We start from the raw sequence: 20,369 nt of genomic DNA, 5'->3' as shown, positions 1-20,369 counted from the left end.
CTGCATTAAAAAAAAACTGGCTATGGTGCATCTAAATCTGGTGTAGCTGTTTCATCTGTCCATTCTCAACCCATAATGAGTAACGCTAAACCATACTAATTTACTTCCAGTTTCATTCACGGGCAAATTACTGTGGATTAGGTTCATTTATCTCATGATATAAGCAGACAGACTGAACAGTTACAATGGATCATTTAACATGAATGTCCCCCTTTAAATAGTGGAACTGTCCAAGCCTTGAGAGTTAGCTGAAGCAACACATTCTAGAGAAAATAACCCAGAAAAAATACCTGAATGTCCTGTCTCTATATTTCAGATGAAATTAAAATGAAACAAGTTTTTCCTATTCAAAACAGCAGGACTAATTTTAAAAACTAGGTGCATATTCAAATGCCCCACTAGCAAATGTGATTTTATTGGCAACCTAGCTAAGGACAGCAAAGTCAGGTCATGATGTTTTCCTCATGCTGGTATATGTAAACTTCATCTGAAAGCGTGTATCTTCATCTTCATCTCCTTGGACTATCATGGAGGTAGGCTAGAAGCTTCTGCAAAGGGAGACAACAGTGGAATTCAGAAAGATTAATCAATAACCTCTGTCTCTTCCTGTAGTGCTAAGGCAAGTTGAAGAGTGGCAGGTGTTATATAATGCCACCAGATCTATGTTCCCTACTGTACTGGACCAGATCAATGACCATGACATGAAGATCTCAGACTTACAGGAGGCACTGGACCAGGCTCTTGACTATGCCATGCAAACTGAGGATATAAATGAAGAAAACACAGCCAAGTTCCAAGACTATAAGGTATGTACAGTCTGTATGTTGTTGTGTGTCTGGGCAATCTGTTTTCACTGATAAGATCATTTTAATTTTTAGATTCTAAAAATGTGTTGTTTTGCCAATGACAGTACTAAGCTTTTCCTCTGCCTGAGACTCGTTGTTTGGTAAATTGAAGCTGTTATTCTCAGAGGCAGTGTAAATACTGGTTAACAGAACAAAATAAAATTCCATTTCCAGCTCGATATTTGGTTAAGCATGTCATCTCTATGTATGTTCCTTTATCTCTTTGTGCTTCTCAGAGAAGAACCTTACTTTATAGTTATGATTAAAGGACAATAGTTAAAGATGTAATTTGGCAGACAACAGAAAGACTTTGACTTTCTCAGTCTAGATGTGGGCTATATACCATGTACTTTTTTTTTTTTTATTTGTGAAGTTACAGTAAAAGGCAAATACCTTAAAGATGACAATGACATACTACATAACATATTGGCATTATTGCTCACATATATTTCAGACATCATGCAACAAAGCTAGGGGGGCTCCTTTACAGCACAGCAGAGCTATTCTAAATGCAATAATGACAGTGGGGGGGCTGCTTCATATACAACATGCTGAGTAAAAACATGAAAGGAGCCTATGTTTGTATAAGTAAATTGGCTTTGTATTAAGAGAAACCATGCAGTTAGCATTCTAGCCATGCTCATGGAGACTGACTTCCTGTACCTCCTCTGAAGCCTTCTTGTGTCACTTTAAGTAAAATACTTACAGGTTCATTAAGCCAAAGATAGTGACTCTCTTATGACACGGGCAATCTAAATTGTAATTAATTCTTTGCCTGATTCAATGGGATTTGAATTTAGTTCTCCCACTTCCCAGATGAGAACCCTGACCAACAAATTAAAATTATTCTTACACACTGTCTGGTTTTATTAATATTTGTAATGTTTTTATACAAAGTAGAACAACAACACAGGGAAAGACTGGTCTCCTTATAGCCTAATGATTAAGATCCTCCATAAGAAGGGGGCTGTTACTGGTTCAGTTTTACTTGAAGAAATTAAATCTAGGACTCAAACATTGTGGATTATTGGATAGGGGGTGCATGGGGGTGCACGTACACCCCCTGAGAGCACTGGTGCACCCCCTGACAGGCTGTGCTCATGGGCAAGGGAGTAGGGAGGAGCACCGGTGCCCCCCCCAAGCGCTGGCTGGGGAGTGAAAGTACCATGGCCACTTCTGGGAGCACCACTGCCATTTCCCGCTTGCTGAGATTGGCCACGGGGGGACCCCCCCTCCCCAGTCGCTGACTGGTCACTGGGGGGGGGCACCACTCACCCATGCCTCCACTAGCCCTTTGTTGCCTTTGCTTTTGCAAAGGTACCTGGTAACATGACCATTTCATGCAAAATGATGGCTTAAATCTTTTGGTTTCAGTGAAAAAATATATATAAATAATTTGGGGCCAAATGGAATGGATGAGTGACATGAAAAACCAATTATTTGCAAAGTCCTACCCAGGAATTTGCATGGGATTTCTGTAGTGTCCTTACATGGCCAATAGGACAGCTGTGCCGTGAGCAGCCTTATGGCTTACAACACTGGTGTGCCCTTAAGCATTGTTTTGTCTCAAAACAAGCACCGAGATAGCTGCCTTCCTTTGAGCTTACCAGCAATAGCTGCCTCAGTTTCTCACCCTCTCTCTCACACATACCACGATAGCTCCTCAAAATTAAAGCTCTCAGAAAGCGCCCTTCTGTGCAGGCTGGAGATAAGGGCCAGCTAAGAGGTTTCAGGAGGATTCAAGAGGCTGCTGGGAAACAGAAAAGACCCCGAGCTGGGGGAGCAGGTGAACACTTGAAGTTAGAGAGCAGGCAAAAGGAGGAGCAGGTGCCAGTATATTTGTGTACACAGTGTATATATTTTTATCTTTGAATTTTCATTTTGTAACTGTCATATGCACTTCAGTGGGATGCAGGAGGGAGTGAGAAATCAGCTGACTGACAAAACCATGATTTATTCTTTCTTTTCCTTGTTTAATTGGCATGATTTTTAGACTCATCTTGTGACTTCTAGGTAGACCAGCTGTGAGAATTTAGGTCAATCTCATAATTTTCAAGGGGGATGATCTAGTATGAAACTGTTGGGGTTGGCAATTGTAAACACGTACAGTAATGTGGAAGGTGAGAACTAGTGCATAATAGTTACATATAAAATTTAAGCAGCCTGGTTTTGTAAACTGTTCTACCAGAATCTTAGGATCCTCATGTACAAAGTCTCTTTTATTCTTTTCTTCCTTTGTTTTATAATTACAGTGCAGCAGCCGAGCTGCAGCTCATCTCATATTTATGAAGGGAAGCCTGAAGTGTGCTGGATGTGGTCATAATTGTTCTCTGTTTTTAACCATTGTTTGATGTTCATGACTCTCCATAATCAAGGCAGATGCTCCACCAAAGAGACCATTCACATTGGCTTTATTGTTGTCGTGGAAAATGTATCTATCATTCCAGATAGAAATCAAAATCTTCCCCAGCTCCAACTATTCTACATGCTACTTGAAAAAGTATTCCTTTAATTTGCCTCTGAACTGCCAGTGCACTTTTCTGATAGTTCATACCCTTAACTGCTCAAATTGTATTTCCAAATTGTGTTTATTTTTCTAAATAAATAAAGGGCCTCTTACTCCCTGAGAACAGGAAATCTAAAAAATCAGAATATTAATACTGCACTTTAATAGTGCACAAAACATTTCTGAACACAGAATATTTTTTTCTCTTCAGGAGCAAGCGGAAAGAGTCAAGGAACAAACCGATGAAGTCAATAGTATTTTGCAAAGTGCCATAGATGCTTTGGATGAGTCACGACGGATCAGTTCAGAATTACGTGATATGCAAAAAGTATGTTCCTGTACATATTGCTTTAAATGCTGTACTTTGGTGTTGGGTGAGGGGGCGTATTTTGTTTTGTTTGTTTTCTGCAGATCATAGCCGCATCCAGATGAGTGCAGACATGCAGTATGTGGCGCCTCAGATCTGTCTGTGGAGCCACACACTGCACCTGCAGTTCCCCATGCTGTTAGCAGCACATGGTGGGGGGTTTGACCCTGGGAGATTCACAGTTGCTGGCTGCAGTTTCCCCTACCCCACCCTGGGTAATCTGCCATGTGCCAGAGCATGTCTGGCATGGGCATTCCCCAGGGACAAATAGCAGTGGCACGAGATGTTTGTTTTGGCTTTTAATGAAAATAGAAACAAAAAGTAGGATTTTTGATGAAAAGAATAGAAACTTTTACTGAATAGATTTGGTTTCCATTTTTCCTGTTAAAATTAGAATGTTTTATTACCAATATGAAAAGAATCCACAAAAATTCATTTGAGATGGGGAAAAAAAAATTGAAACCAAAATTTTGCTTTTCATTTAGATGTTATTTGAATTGGAAAATTGATGCAACAGAAAATTAACCATCTCTAAGCATACACTTCTCTGTGGTGGATAATGTAATATGGATGTGTAATCCTAACTGTGCACACAAGAGATGCTGCCAGTTTGCTTTTCTCCTTTAATTGTTAAAAGAAATACAACCAACACATTCTGGGAAAGGCATCCAGTTTCGTATCAATAGAAGACAAAGGACAACCGAGCTGTCCCCTATGATGGCCACCCTACCTCCCACCCATGCTCAGCAGCATCAGCAGCCAGGCAGAAGCTGTTGCTCAGTCCCACTCACCACTGCCAGGTCCTTCTTGGTGCAGCCACCTTGAGCCCACACCCGAGCTGCCCTCCAGTTCCTTTCCACCCCCATCATCACCGCCTCCAGACCCCTCACACACAACCTGGCTAGGAGAGCTACGATTGTCTCAGCCCCACCCCTTCCCCAACCCAGTGCCTTTGAGATGAGGGCAAACACATGGCCCAGCACTGGGGTCTGCCTGGCATGGGGAAAGACCACACCAGGGTTTTTTTGCTTCACTGTAGCCCAGCTCACCAGGCTGGGATCTGCTCAGCAACACCCCCACCCCAGCCCCCACCTGTGAGAGGTAGGGGTAGGGGGTGGTGAACGCACTGGCCCAGCTGGGCACAGTACAGGGGGGAAGCCCCCACTGCGGAATTTTCACCCCCTCATACCATGGCCCTACCCCCTCCCCAGGCTTTGCCTGTGAGAGGTGGGGGTGGGAGGAAAACACACCACTCCAGCCAAGCACTGCCCCCCCAGCCAGGATCTGCCCAGTGCAGGGGGAAGACCCCCCCACCAAGAGCTTTTCATAAACCCACAGCCCTGTGAGCCAGGCTGGGATGGCTCAGCCCTGTCCCCTCCCTTGGAGGGGGCTGAACTGGTCCCTGCTTGGCTCACCAGGCTGCAGATTTTCATCACCCTATGCTGAACAGACCCCATCTGGGGTTGGCAGTGCTGGACTGGGCCAGTGTGTTACCCTCCCCACCTCTCACAGGCAGGGAGCTGGGGAAGGGGTGGGGCTGAACCCATGCCAGCCCAGCAAGCCAGGCTGCAAGGGAGTAAAAAACTCCCAGTGTGGGCTTCCTCCCACCCCACACCCGGCAGACCCCAGCTGGAGGTATCCAGTGCCTATATGAGCCAGTTCATTCACCCCACATATCCCTCTGCATCTCACCTCCTGCCTCTCGCAGGTGGAGGTTGGGGAGGGGGCAAGGTGGGGCTGAGCTGATTCCAGCCTGGTGACATGGGCTGCGGGGGAGTGAACAACCCACAGTGGGGGTTTTAGTCCTGCACTCAGTAGACCCTGGCTGGGAGTGTGGGGGCAGGACTGGGGCTGGACCACTGCATCCCCTCATTCTGCCCCTTCCCCTCACAGGCTGGGGATGAGGCTGAACCTAAGCTAACCCCATTCACCTGGCTGCTGTGGGGGCAAAAAAGCCTCCACTTCTTGGGCTTTCCTTCTTGTCCTGAACAGACAGGAGCTGGGGGGGAGGGATTCCCTTTCCTCACCCCCCCTTCATCCTGCTAGGCTGACAGGTGCTGGCAGGGAGCAGAAGCTTTAGTGCCTTAGCTCTCTGATAGCTGAGGGAGGGGCCAGCCCTGCTCTGCTGAAGCAGACAGCACAGCCCAAGGCTGCAAAGCATTTCCGGCATAGGTGACACGTAGGGAGGACACAGGGGAGGGCACGTGCCCTCCTGGAGAGCACTGCTGCCCCCCCTTGCAGCAAGTGCTCTGGCTGGTAGGGGGCCAAGGACAGCACTAGTGCCGCCCTTGAAATTGGCTCCACTGGCAGCACATCAGCAGCAGAAGTGCCAGTGGCAGAAGTGCTGGCACTTCTGCTGCCACCATGCCGCATTTGGTAGTGCTGGCACATCTGGGCACCGCCATGGCACTGGTGCCCTCAGCAACTGGCTGTTAGGGGACTCGCTCACCGGGCCACTGGCTGGCCGCTGGGGGACCCCCAGACTCAGAAGGCACCAGTCGCCCATGATTCTGGGATACTGGGGGACTGTGAGTTAACTTGAATCGGGAAGCGATCTGGGACTGAAGTTCTATAAACCAGTTTAACCTAAATCACTTAAGTCAGATACTACATCCAGTGAGGTTTATCTAAAATCAGTTTAGGCAACTTTGAAAGCATTTTATATGCACTGAACTTTTGTGCTGTTACAGGTTTAAACCACTTTCAGATCACTTAAACTGGTTTATGTGTAATTTCTGTCCCTACCCTAGGGATATAAGCAGGCAGCTAGGAATCACATTGTAAAAAATATGAATGCAGGCTGATCTGGTGATCTGCATAGTATTTGTGTGGCCTTATGGAAGAGCAAGCTCTCCCATCAGGGGGGCACTAGAGGGCTGCTCCTTGGGCCACCTTCTTAGGGAAGCCCATTAATTGACAGGCTGTCTTCTCCCCTGCCTGGGAAGAGGGCAGGCTGTTAAGTGGAGCTGGAAGTTACGAAAAGTAGCAGCTACCACAGACAAACAAGGAGGATTCCAGCCCTGGAAGAATGCCCTTCCCACATTAGCTGATTAGCTGGAGGAGGCACTCCCCCATGGTGGAACGCTTCTGGTTCCTGCCACAGGAGAACAGCTATACCCCTTGCATTCCTCTGGGCTGACCCAGAAGAGTGTAAGGAGAGGCAGGGAGCATTCAGCTGCTGCGACAAGTCTTCCAGAGCCCTGCTGCTGGGGCAGAGCAGCCTGCTTCAGCCCACACTCCGGGCTGACCAGAGCAAAGGCTTTTCTCCCAGAACAAGTGGAATGTCTGCATACGGCCTAAGACTTAAGACTGAACTCAATAAATGTATAGATAAACATAGAGAATAGTATTTTCCATTGGACAGTACGATTAGACAAGGAGTTCTTGGATCAACAGTCACTAGGTGTAATACAGGAGTTTGAGTATTTGCAATCAGTATGTGGCAACATGGAGGTAATTCTTCCAGTGAGGTAGATAACTGGCAATCCCATGTTTCCAGTCTTCTGCTGGTTGCCTCTGAAGGCCAGGAAAGAAAATTTCCCCTTAGGAATGCTACTGGTTTTTGTATTTTGTGTTTTTCATCTTCCACTGAAGCACTGGGACTGTCCACAGCTAAGACTGGGGGTTTTGACTAGGATATGCTTTTGTTGGTATCTAGAAAACTCACAGGTAGCCACCTAGAGTGTCTTGCTTTTCTGCTTAGGGCCATACCAGTCACCAGATTTAAGATTGGGAAGGATTTTTTACTATAGATCTGATTGACACATGGTGGAAATTTTTGCATTCTTCTGCAGCATGGAGCATGGTTGTTTTCCATCAGGATTCTGTCAGCATGTAATAACCAATTGTTTCTCTGTCATAGCAGGGGTGGGGCATTAGGAGTGCCGTGGTCTCCCCTTCTATGTTGAACTTTTTTCACAATCATTGTATTATATAGGATGTTCATAGTGTTTCACATAAGCCAGTTGTATGCAAGCATTTAAAGTAGCAATGCAGGGGAATCCTTGGGCAGGTAATTGCCTGAAAACGCAATTTACTGGACTGTATGGCTAAGAAAACTCCTTCCTATATCAGATGATTTTATGTTATTTCCTTTACACTAGCATTGTCCTTGAGTAAATGTCTCTCCCGTGTACCTTTCTCAAATATATCTCCCTATATATATCTTCACTTTCCTTCTGTGGTATTTCTGATATTTTGACTTATATTGACTCTTTCCCCACTCTTCTCATTCAGTTCCACCACTTCGTTACAATCTGTATTTCACCCACTTTCATCTCTTGCCTCTTTTTTTAATTAACATAAAATGTAATACTTAAACTATATACTAATTAACATATGAAAACCACACTGTTAAGAATTGAAGGATATTTTTGTTGCTGCTTTCAGTTCTTCTTTTTCTTCTTTATTGTGTTTAGAATGCATCTGGATTCTATGCAGAAATAGATGGTGCTAAAAAGGAATTACAAGAAAAATTAGCCAATCTGTCTCAATTTGATGATAATTTGGTACAACGGGCTATGGATTATGCACAGGAGCTTCAGGAACTTGCTAATGAGTTGGACTGGTAATATTTAACTACATCAGACTGTATTGTAATGATTCAAGAGCTACCAGTGACACAGATAGGTGGAAAACATAAGCAAAAATATAGTGCCTTTATATGTACTTTCTGTTAATAAACATTATACTAATCCCTATGAAGTATTATAGGGACATCCTATAATACTAATTATACTAATCCCTATGAAGTATAATAGGATCATATTATCTCATGAATTACCAAGTGCCTTAGGAGCTAGTCACATTTTTTTAATTTTAGAGAAAAAGAAAAAATTCAAAAAACATTTTTTTTACAATTTTCCCTTCTTTCTTGATTCATTTCTTAGTTTTTTCTTCATAGTCTCAAAATAACATGGACATTTTGACAAAAAAGTAGATTGCTGTGAAATAACATGGTACTGGAAAATATAAGTGGGGCTTGCAAAAACAGCTTTTATGAATAAGATGCTTCATATTAAAAATATTCAATAGACTACAATGAAAAGTGGGTCTGTTGCAGTTTTTAGTCAATGTACTACATGTGGAATAATTCAAATACGTAGCTGTATATGTGAATGTGAAATTGGTCCATTTGAATACATAAAAGATGTTCTAGGTCTTTCTCTTCTAAGGAAAGATAAAATTTAAACTTTTCTGACTTTGCTAGGAAATCATCTTTAGATGGACTTGAATTATGGCCTTATTTACAGTCATGACTTCATCAAAGAAGTATTACTATGAGACAATCCTTACAAAAAGCACTTCACCAAACTCTACCTTTAGTAATTAAATAAAATGATTTATATGCATAAATGTTTGCAAGATCAAACCTTAACTGTCATCAAATATCTAAATAAATGTTAATGGTCATTCTTGATTATATTTAAGCCCTGATTAGGAGTTGAAACTATAGAAAAAGTTATACAAAAAACTTTCATTTTCTTTACTATACAATAATACAAAGAAGACACTCAAAACTATATATTCTATGATTTTATATAATCTATAGCAAATGACTGCCAAAAAAATTAGCATGTTATGTTTGAGATCAGCTAATTCATGCTAGTGAATTTATTTAAAGGGAAGTGCCTCACGACAAGTCAACATTTATAGATAGCCTTCAAGAGACTGCATCCCTTGAGAAAATGATTTCTCAAGCTCAAGACATTAGGAATTTAATAGAAAACAAATAGAAATATTTATAGATTGTGCAGATAGAAATCTGAGGTACTTTTTTATTGAAAAGATTATCCTGCAGTGAAAATGTAATCCTTTAAAACATTTATTCTGCCTTCAAATCATTTTGGTTTTGTGGGCTTGCTTTTCTCGGCACTATTTTATTTGGTATAGTTTTGAAGTAGGTTTAGCGAGATGTTTCATAAATTTCATGACAGCACTCAATCTGAAGATGTAATAAGGCCTGATCTTGCAAATGCTTACATGGGTACTTGATTTTATTACCAAAAACAAAACATTGGACAAGACATTTTAGTGGAGTCGAACATATGTATAAGTATTTACTGGGTTGGGTAACCCTGAAAAGTCAGGATAAGGTGCTTTAAAGTTCCTTTCTGAACCAAACAAGAGCTCTGAGAGAAATCACTTCTTGCATGAACAAGGCTTGGCCATCCCTGTCTGTCCTGCTGTTTTCTGGAGTGGCTGCCTTCTTGAATTTTGATACCTTCTGTATGCAGACAGGTTTAGACCCACTGCCCAGTCCCATCCTGGAGGCCTGGTGGATTGCTTTCAATCTGCTCCCCCTCCTTTGATGGGTCTGACTTGGTAATATTGGAGTTGTATGTCCCACAGACATAGCTTTCAGTTATTGGAAAATACGAATCTTCCTACTATATCGCAATATATTCTCAGGAGAAGGACAGAGGATGATAACTTGCTCAATTATTAACTGCCACTTGAAACAGTCATTAAAAAATAGGATTTTTAAAAAGGAGTCAGTATTTGCATGCCTCTGCTGTCAGATAAGCCATTGGTAAAATTCCTATTGATACCATGGAAGCAGAGTCAGACCACAGCTGAGTGCTTTTAAAAATCCCATCCAAATCCAGTCCTGTCCCTAAATCCTGGTTTCACTGAAATCTGATTGAAGTAAGGAGGCAGACGTAGAGGTCAGAATACTGTTTGGGCCAAAGTGTTACCTATGTTTACAATTCTGTATTGTGATTTCAAAAGTAGGTAAGAGTTTGCAATTGTTTTGTGTTTTCCATTTGCTATCTTTCTCACAGGAATTTACACAACATTGATACAAATGGGTTGGTACAAAGGGCATTAAATGCTTCGAATGCCTATGAAAATATTGCTAGTTATATCATTGAAGCTGATGAAATTGCATTACTGGCATTAAACACTACACACCGGGTCAGTGATGTAAGTCATTTTCAGAATATTAACTTGTACTTTGCAGTGAGTTGGGATCTCAACATGGTATTACAGGACTTTGGAAGCAAAACCCAGTTGTTGATTATGTTTTAGTCTTAAAGCATCTTTCACACTTGTTTGAAAGAATGTGGTATTAATCCCCGTTCCCTGAATAAATTATAAACTGGTTAGTTACTAAATCCCACCCCACATACCATTTCCCCTTCCCCCCCCATAATTTCAAAAGGATACAGTGTTATTCTTTACTTCTCCTCAACTGCTGGGTAATATTTACAGGCTACCGAATTCATGGTAGAAGTGGGCTGCATGGAAGTTCCTTTAATCTTGCAGGTCCCTCTGTTGCTGATTGGCTGAGGGATCCTAGTAGCCGTGTGGCTTGCTGCTGACTGGCCAGGAGGCAAAAACAGTGCCATATCTAAAACCACAGTTTTCGCCTCCCTGCCTATCAGGAGTGAGTGGCAAGGTCCCTCTGCCAATCAGCAGTGGGGGTGGGGGGAAAGACACATGCGGGAAGCTGCAAGAGTAAAGAAGCTGCCGTACAACCCACTTCAGCCGTGAATTCAGTAGGTCTGTAGTCATATTAATAGAGGCTGTTGAATAGATGACATTTTTTACCACCAAAATGTCTATATAACATATATTTGAAGAAATAGAAAGGAATTCAGAAGCAATGAATATGGTGATATCTGTTCATCTCTAGTGTCTCAATTTAGTTAAGCTGTTTAGCAAATGATAATAATGTAAAGAAGCCAGAGGCTGGGCAGAACTTGTCTCGCATGCATACCAGGCCAGCCTCTCGCTTCTTTACTATTCATTCCATCCAGGAAGAGCACACACCAACTCCAGACCCTTCCTAAGCCTGACAAAGGGTTTTTAAATCTGAAAGCTTGCTAAGAATTTTTTTTTCCAAATATTTAAGTTGGTCTAATAAAAGGTATTAGAAAGAACCTCATCTTCTAGTATGGAGGCTTGCTCTTCTGTACTGTTTCTTTGGAGACCATTCATGCTAAATAGTCCAGCTTCAGGATGCTGCTGCTGGGCACAGTAAGGATGCTGTTACAGGTACCTTTAAACCATTCTAAATCTGTGGCATGTTAGGTGGTGTTTTAGTTAGAACAGTTTCAGAGCAGTTGCACATTAAGGCTTGATATCATCTCTGAGCTGCACAACTGTGGCTAACCACTAGAAGGCATGATGAGCAGAGGCATGGTCAGGAGCTAGGAGGCAGGAAGCCTGCCTCCCCAGACTCTGTGCTCAGACCACACTTGGCACTAAGCAGTCCTTTCCCACTTCCCCATCAAGAACACAAGAGGCAGAAGAAGGAAGCATGCCCTCCCCCAACTCTCCTGGATAGGGGAGAGCTGCCTGGATACAGGGCAAAGGCCTAGCCTATGAGAGGAGAGCTGTTTGTCTGGCCTCTTGCCCAAATGTCTGTGTGACAGGACCTGTGTCCAGGGGTGCTGTGGTGCCCCCTGGGTGAGAACATAATTCCTTCTCACTGTGACCCCTCCGGATGCCATTCCTTATTGTTCGACTGCCATGCTTTGATGTTGTTCCCAAAAAAGGTTGGGAGGCTGCTCCAGGGAGTCCAGAGAGAGTCTAGTCCTAGTTCAATTTGCCTTCAACCAATCCACTGTGGCCCTCCCAGCCCTACTGATGCCCTAAGAAACCAAGTGCCTTAAGGACTGTGTTTATGGCCTCTGTCTGCCCCCATAGCCATACCCTTGCCTCGCAAATATTACAGGTAATCACATAGGCAACACAGAGGAGGGCGTGGGGAGGCATATCCCCCCCACCCAGAGTGGCTGCTGACGCCGCTGCCAGCTTCTGTGGGCAGTTCCAATTGCCACTGCTGATGCTACTGTCAGCTTTTGCACCCACTCACCACTCCCCTGTGCTTCTGGCCCCGGTGGCCCTCCTTGGGCTCTGGCCTTGGCCATCAACCTCAACCTGTCTCTATTGCCTTTCCTGGTTCAGGCTTTGGCCCTCTCAGCTCCTGCCTACCTGTGTCTTGTGCCCCAGACCCCTGGCAGGGCCCCAAATCCCAAATGCCCCTTGGACATCCCTGTGCCTCCTCTTTGCTCTTTACAACCACAACTGGTCCAAGGCAAGTGATAACTTTAAAATAAAACTTCCCCCATCCACTTGGGGTAAAACAAATATTTGATCAGCCATCCCTCCACAGGCTCTCTCCTCTGTGTCTTCAACACATTTTGCACCTGCTAGGCTCTCTCAAGCCACCCTCCCTCCTGAGAGCTCCATCCCTTGTAAGGAACTGGCCCTTCTCCCCTGCCTTTTTCCAGGTGCTGACTTTTAAGTGCCTTGGAGTGCTTCCTTTTAGATCACGTGACTGTCTAACCCTGGCACAGATGTTCCTCTTTAGGTCTGATCAGCAGATTTCTCCTCCTGATTGCAGCTTAGCATTGTTCCAGCTGCCTGTTGATCTCTATAGCCCAGCTAACCAGCTGTGGTTTTCCCTGTCTAGTGACAGAAGCCTTTGATTTCCTGTTAAAGACTGGTTCAGGTCTCCTGGGGTTTTTAGAGACAGTAGCATGGTGCAATGTGGGATGAGCTCATACCCACTGGGGGAGAAGGAGGGTGTTGGCTTGATGCCAGTGTCCCCCCACTTGGATAGTAGAGCTTGGGAGGATGGAAAATTTGTTAGGGTAAAGGGGCTTGGAGCTGCACATCCTGGGATGCTAGATGACTACAAATTGATCACTTTATCTCCATGGACCATCTTACACTAGGTAGAATGGTTCAAAGATAACCCTTATGCAAAGTGGCTTAACTTTAAGACACTTAGGCTACATCCAGACAAGCATGGCCATGCAGTATACGGCATCACAGACACTTCTGTGGTGCCACATACCACATGTTCAGCTGTTCTCTGCCCTGCAAGGGAGCAGTGCAGGGGTTTTGAGCCCTAGATAGCCAAGCAGTGTGTGCTACTCAAAACCAGAGCCTGGCCAGCTGGTCACACTCTGGCTGCCAGCCAGGTTCTGCATGACAGGATCACTGCTGCTGCAGCCTCAGGAGGCCTCCAGGACCCCAAGTAAGGCTGATGGGGTCAACACAGTGCTGGCCTCAGCCTCCCCTACTTCACCCAAGGCAACCTAACACATACCAGAAGGCATGTGGCACAGGCATTCCCCAAGGACAAACAAGGTGCAGGGCTGCTAGTTGTCCCTTGGGAACCAAGGTGTGGATGTGGCCTTAGAGGGTGCTTAGCACAGTTTATCACACTTCAATGTGTGGGGACTTCTGTTTTAAGAGCCTTTAGAATGGTTTAAAGGTAATTTGTAACACCACTCTAAGTTTACCATATTGACATGTCCCTAGGCACCTTCTATTTAACCTATAGTTTGCTCCTTTCTGAGTCTGCTGGTGGGGAGCTGAGGATGGCAGCCTCTTTTTTTTTGAAGGATAGGCTCTGAATAGCACACCTGCTTGTTAAGGTTATATTTGAATAGCCTAATATAGATGACATTTGTACTATTCTTCAAGCTAATTGTTCAGTTGACCTGTCTGGAGCAAACATGGTTTTTTAAATCTCAATTAAAATCTACAGAAAATTTGCTTTTCAGTGCAGAGAACATTTTTTTCATTTAGTTACCAACATTTTACTTTAGCAGAGAAAATGAAGTTACAATGATTCTATAGTTTGTGCCTACACGAAATACAATGTCATCCAGAAATGCAACCATAGAAAGAGAGACATTTCATCTAGCCTGACTCTAACTTTTTTTTTAAATGAATCTGCAGGCTGTAGTTGGAATTGACACTCAGATCATCTACCATAAAGATGAAAGCGAAAGGCTTCTCAGTCAAGTCAAGAAACTACAAGAAACAGCCAATGCTAGTAAATATACATTATTTTCCTATTAGTTTTGCTGCTTTTCAGTACTATAATAGTTCTGCATATAAAAATGGATTTCAGAAGCACATCATTAAGGAGGAAATGCTGTTTTGACAGAACAGTGTATTGATCAAATAGAGAATCCAATGTGTCAGAAGAGGCAAATACATAGTTTAAGTAGCTAACAGGGTGCCAAGCTGCCAAAAAATTTCTTTTATTTACAATGAGAACATTATAGTACTACTGAAAAATCAGTCACCTGATTCTGCAATTATTTATTCATCTGGAAAACTTTACTCATGTGAATAGATTCTCTGAGTTCAGCATATAAATTTATTAATGCTTGCAGGATTTGACCCTACAAATCTTGTAGGAATAAAATAAGATTTAAAGGATCAATGGGAATTACTGCTTATATATTTCAAGATGTCATGCTATCCATAAAAGCTTGCCTTGAAGGTAATCCTGCAATACATTAGTAGCTGTTAAAGGCAGCTTTTGATCACAGAACTCTTTTTAAGAGGTGACCTTTGATGTGGACTGAAGAACATCTTACAGTTTCTTCTGAAAGAGCTCTGCCCAGTGAACAGTGGACATCAGCTGCAAGATTGCTTGACAATTTAGATTACCTGAAGGCAACATTGCTAGAAGGTATTATATTAAAACAGGCCATGAAAAGCACTGTAGTATCTAGTATAGACCATACAATGTAACTTTTCAGTATAGAAAAACTTTTAACTATTTTTAAGCACTCTTTAAAACCATAGAGGCCAACTCTTTCTTCTGTTTTTTCCTTGCAGATAATGATTTAACTGTTGCAGACACAGCCTGGCGTGTTAATGAAACTCTAGCTAGGAAGAATGACCTGAAAAGCCGCCTGATGAAAGCCATTAAGCAAATCCAATCAACAGAGCAAGGTTAAAGAAATACACCAAACATTATCTTTTCCGACTATTGAATTTAGACTAGAAACCCACACTGCAGTTTGGAGGCAGCTGACAAACTTTAAAATAAGGCTTTTTGAAACAAATCTGACTTTAATCCATTCAAAATATGGAAAATTTCTTGGAATGTTTGTGAAAACAGAAAATCAACTTAAATTGTTCTGAAAAGCACTCTCCCTCTGAAGCGTATGTTCTTGACATATTTGGGCACATAATACACATTAACAATTGCTCCCAAAATTTCTCATTCATCAAAATTCAACCAAAATTTTTCCACCTCAGTGATTTAATCAAAACCAGAAAAATGCTCACAAGACAAAGCTGAGCAGTTTTTACCTCTTCAACCTGCAAATAAGATGATATACCAATATAAAAGAGGATATGGTGAGAAATGTATTTACCATATTTACTCAAATGAAAGACAATGTTTTTGACCATTTAACATGGGGAGGAAAGCCCCACACCTTAGAATCGAGTATGAGGTGGCAGGGAGAAGTAGGGGCACGCAGCTGCTGTGGATCCAGCTCCAACCCAACCCCAGGTCAGGACCATAGACACAGCTGCTGCCTTACTCCTTCTACCTTTGCACCCCCTTGCCTCCCTTGCAGCCTTGGGCTCCTGCCACACCCAGTCTCTCCCATGCACTGCTTCTCCCTACCTCCTGCCCTGCTTATTGGGCTAGGCTGGAGCCATGCTCTGTGCCCCAGGCTGCAATGGGGATGGAGCCTGCTGAGGACCTAGGGTTCAGAGCAGGAGAAGCAGCATGGAGAGGGAAGGAGGGAAGAGGATGGAAAGGGTGGTGGGGAACTTAGGCTATGAGGGTTAGGCATAAGGGGGCTAAGTGGGCATCAGAAAACAAACTGCATGCTTCCCTCACTGCCTCCACACTATTTGCCCCCTACCACCTGTCCCTTACTGCTCCCACTGCTTCTTCCATTACCTACCCCCTTGCTGCTTCTCCCACCATCCCACCACCTGCCCCATTTTTACCCCTCACCTGCCCCCACTGTCTGTCCCCCAGCTACCTGCCCCATTACTGCCCCCTTCATCAATTTTCCCCACCACCACCTGCAGTAGTGAGGAGACACATTTAAGACAGTCCCCCAATAATTAGATTTTATACATGGAAAATTATACTAAATGTATACATTTTCCATATATAGAATCTAATTATTGAGGATTGTCTTAAATTCAAGTTCATCTTAGATTTGGGGAAGTACAGTAATTCCTAGGAAGTCATTCTGTTTAAAATAAATAAGAATATGAAAACGCCCTTTAATACTGAAAGTGGAGAAACTCATTACACTGCACTTTCCACTGAATGATGAGATAATTTATTTTGCCATCTGAAGACACCTCAATTTCCTTTGCCCCTCAGGTTATTAAAAACTGCTCTCTGCCACATTATTCTTGACATTAATGCATACTGAATAATCCATGCATTTGCAGACCCCCTGCACTGTTGGCTAAAACCTAATTTAAGTATATATAATGCTTGACAGGTAGAATATTTTGGGAGTTAGCCATTAGTTTGTGATTGACTAGGTATCACCTTAGTTCTTCAAATATAGAGAGGCCACAGAGGATCTATCAAGTATTCAACAAGTCCTGAAAGTCAAGTGAAGAAGGTTAAAATTGCTTTAATTGAAACTTCATTTTTAAGGGAAAAAAGGGGGAACTTTTTCTGATCAGGACATTCTCATGTTGACATTGTTGAAATGTTGGGCATTTTCATAAAATAATGAAGAAAACTTTTAAAAGATGAGTTGTCAAAAATAACACACTTTTCCATCTTGTTTTTCCCCTATAAAAAGTTTACAGTTTTTCTTCCAGAAACTGTATGGATTACAAAATACATGTTTATCATCTCTGGTCCAAGGTACCTGGACACACGATCCATTCCCAAAACAGTGAAAAGATTTGATTATAACACTCAAGAATTATAAGCTAAGAAGTAGTCATCATTAAAATAGCAACAGACAATGGGAGGTCTTGATCATTCCCTGTGGTATCTGAAAAAAAAAAACAATGGTTTTCTTTTGTCCTCAGTCTCTACACAAGATGCTTAACTGCACAGTTGTGTAGTTTACTGCAAAGTAAGCATCTGCAGCTACGTGTTGACATGCTTACTATGCATAAACCTCGCTAATCACAAGTAAAATTGCTACCTGCAGACGCAAGTAGCAAATTTACTTTTGATTAGTAACTGTGCAGTAGTGCTTGTGTAGACTCCTGACTGGGAGCAAATCTACTCCTGTCAGCTGTCCACCAGGGGGTGGGAAATTGCTTCCTGCCCCTAGAAGCTGCCTGCTGCTGGGGCAGGCTCTGCCACCAGAACCCCACACAAGGACTATGTCTCCCTGCCCCGGCAGCAGGGAGCTCCAATTCCCTGCTCCAAGATGGCAATCAGGGAGGGGAGGCTGGGAGAAACTTGTGACTTTGCAACCACGGAACTGGCACTGAGAGATAAGGATCTCCCAGAACAAGTCCTGAGGTCATAGAGCTGGCGCTGGGAACTAAGGATCTCCCAGCTCTGGCCCCAGAGTGTGGAGCTGGGACTGGGAGCTCTCTGCTGGGAGGGGCTGGGGAGCATGTTCCTCACTCAACTCCACAGGTGGGGAACAGGCTGAGGAGCTCATTCCCTAACTTGTTCCCCATCCAGCTCTGAATTCACAGAGCTGACCAGGGAACAAGCTCCCCAGCCTGTTCCCTGCACAGCTCTGTGCTCATGGATCTGAGCAGGGATCAAGCTCCGCAGCTTGTTCCCCAGCCTGTTCCCCACCAGCTCCCTACTCACTGAGCTGAGCAGAGCACAAGCTCCCCTGTCTCCACCCTGCACACAGGGCAGCGACTAGGAACTGTCCTGGTTGGGGCAGGTCCCAACCCCATGCCCCGAATGGGTGATCGAGGCCCACGGCTTGGAAAGAGCTGCAGGAGTGGGGTAGGTCCCCTGCCCCAATCTGCCTGTAGGGCAGCTAGCAGCAAGCTAGCTAGCTAGCTGCCCCATAGACAGATCGAGGCAGGGGACTCAGGCTTGCCCCTTCCCTGCAGCTCTTTCCAAGTCCCCTGCCCCTGTTTGGGAAGCGAGGACCAGGAGATCCTTGCTGCCAGGACAGGGGGATATTGTCCCTGCCCTGGCAGCAGACAGCCCCTGGGAGCAGGGTGTAAAGTCCAGCCCCGGCCAGGAGACAGCTGTCTCCTGGTCTGGTGCTCCCTGTCAGCCCCTAAGCTAGCACACAGGGCAGCTCTCCCTGGTGGCAGAAAGGACCCATTGCAGGGTCCCAGGAAGTGGGAGCAGTTTGCTGCCATTAGGGAATAGCCCCCACCCCTCCCCAGGAGTGTTTGCTTGCAAGTAGTTTGTTTGCAAGTAAACTAATCCTGGATCAAATGCATGTGTATGCATGCCCAGTGTGAAACAGCTCCAGCACTATTTAAGCGTAACTCTTACTAATCTTGTTTTCCCTTTCTGAGGCATTAATTATAGGTACTATACTTCTCTAATTGGGTTTATTATTACTTTTTCTCTCTTACGTAGGGGATGCTAGACAGCACTTGGACCAAGCTAAACTTATGGCTGATGAAGCATCACATACTGCCACAGCAGTAACCGAAGCTACAAACCCAATGGCTAATAATTTGAAGAAATGGTCTCAGGATCTTCAAAACTTTGAACATGATGCAGCTGCATATGACAGTGCTGTGAACTCAGCTGGGGATGCAGGTAACATTCTGTATTATGGTACATCAGTAAGTTTTAGTGTTACTTGATGCTAGTACTGCAAGTGTTCATCATGTGGTGTAGGTAGATCAATGATTGTATCCACTGCATATAGCAGAAGTCTTCTCTATCATTTTAGAACATAATTTTAATTACCAGTTAATCATAGAATCATAGACAATTAGGATTGGAAGGGACTGCAGGAAGTCATCTAATCTAGCTCCTCAGCTCAAAGTAGGACCATCCCCAACTAACTCGTGCTTACTTGAAAAAGAGACTTGATAATTCCTTGACAGTGTTGAGTGGATGGGCATTTTCAAGAGTAACTTTGGGCATGTCCACATTGCCTGTATGAAGAGCCAAGTGCCACCATTGAGAAGCATGCCCCACACACCACTTTAAGTACTGTACTTGTTTAGTGTGATCCTCAGTGCACTCTTATAACATGTTCATGACTGAGGGCCTGAGTGTAGCTCTGGTCACATCCTCAGGGCTACACTAAACCAGTCACATGGCCTGATTTTCAGGCCTTCTTTCACACTGAGTGGGAGTGATTAGGTGGGGTTTACTTCTCAGCAGCATTCTCAGGCTTGCAAGAGAGGCAATGCAGACATGCCTTTAAGCGTTTACAATATGCCTAAACTGCATCCCTGGGATTCATAGAGAGGACCACATTTGATCCATGTCACTGTCCTTGTATATGCCAAACTCTGAAATGCAGTGGTAAGGCTGTCCTGGGGACACCCTCCATGCACAGTCAAGCACACCAAGGGGAAGATTCAGGACAGGGTGCAGTTGCACCCCTGTTTGATTCTTGCTCCATCCAAACTTTAAAACAAACTACCTGGCAGTGGCAGCAGCATTTCTATCCAGGCATCAGTGAGGTAGTCAGTTGAGTTCATGACTCATTGTAATCTATCTGAACTCTGCTAATCTCTCTTTATGGCAGGCCCTCTCTCCTTTTTAAAGGTCTTGAAGTTTCACTATTCAAACTATTCTTTCTTCTGAAATTTTGCAGTTTGGTAGCCATTCCGGGTAATGTCTGTCTTCTATTTCACACCTATGTAGACTGTTTTTAGCTCTAGATGAAAAAATTAACCTAGGTGTGTTAATACTAACTCAGGTGTATGCATGACTGACAGCGAAGTACTGAAGGCATGAAGATACTCAAGAAGGCTAAATTTAATTTTA

General features: G+C 43.7%; 1 protein-coding gene across 1 annotated transcript in view; it reads left to right on the top strand.

Annotated features, from left to right (window-relative positions):
- Window positions 1–20,369, top strand: part of LAMA4 (laminin subunit alpha 4) — a 183,786-nt gene that overhangs the window by 96,277 nt on the left and 67,140 nt on the right. The window contains exons 11-17 of the mRNA XM_090038231.1: window positions 613–806; window positions 3,563–3,679; window positions 8,137–8,285; window positions 10,504–10,645; window positions 14,423–14,519; window positions 15,317–15,433; window positions 18,996–19,181. Of these exons, the coding sequence (XP_089894357.1) occupies window positions 613–806; window positions 3,563–3,679; window positions 8,137–8,285; window positions 10,504–10,645; window positions 14,423–14,519; window positions 15,317–15,433; window positions 18,996–19,181 (1,002 nt within the window). The remainder of the gene's footprint in view (window positions 1–612; window positions 807–3,562; window positions 3,680–8,136; window positions 8,286–10,503; window positions 10,646–14,422; window positions 14,520–15,316; window positions 15,434–18,995; window positions 19,182–20,369) is intronic.

This window comes from Crocodylus siamensis, chromosome 1 (assembly GCF_052110815.1).
Source record: "Crocodylus siamensis isolate JL-2025a chromosome 1, ASM5211081v1, whole genome shotgun sequence".
In the NCBI taxonomy this organism is placed as follows: Eukaryota; Metazoa; Chordata; order Crocodylia; family Crocodylidae; genus Crocodylus; species Crocodylus siamensis.
The sequence above is the reverse complement of the archived record's forward strand: the minus strand, read 5'-3'. Positions and strand labels throughout refer to the sequence as shown.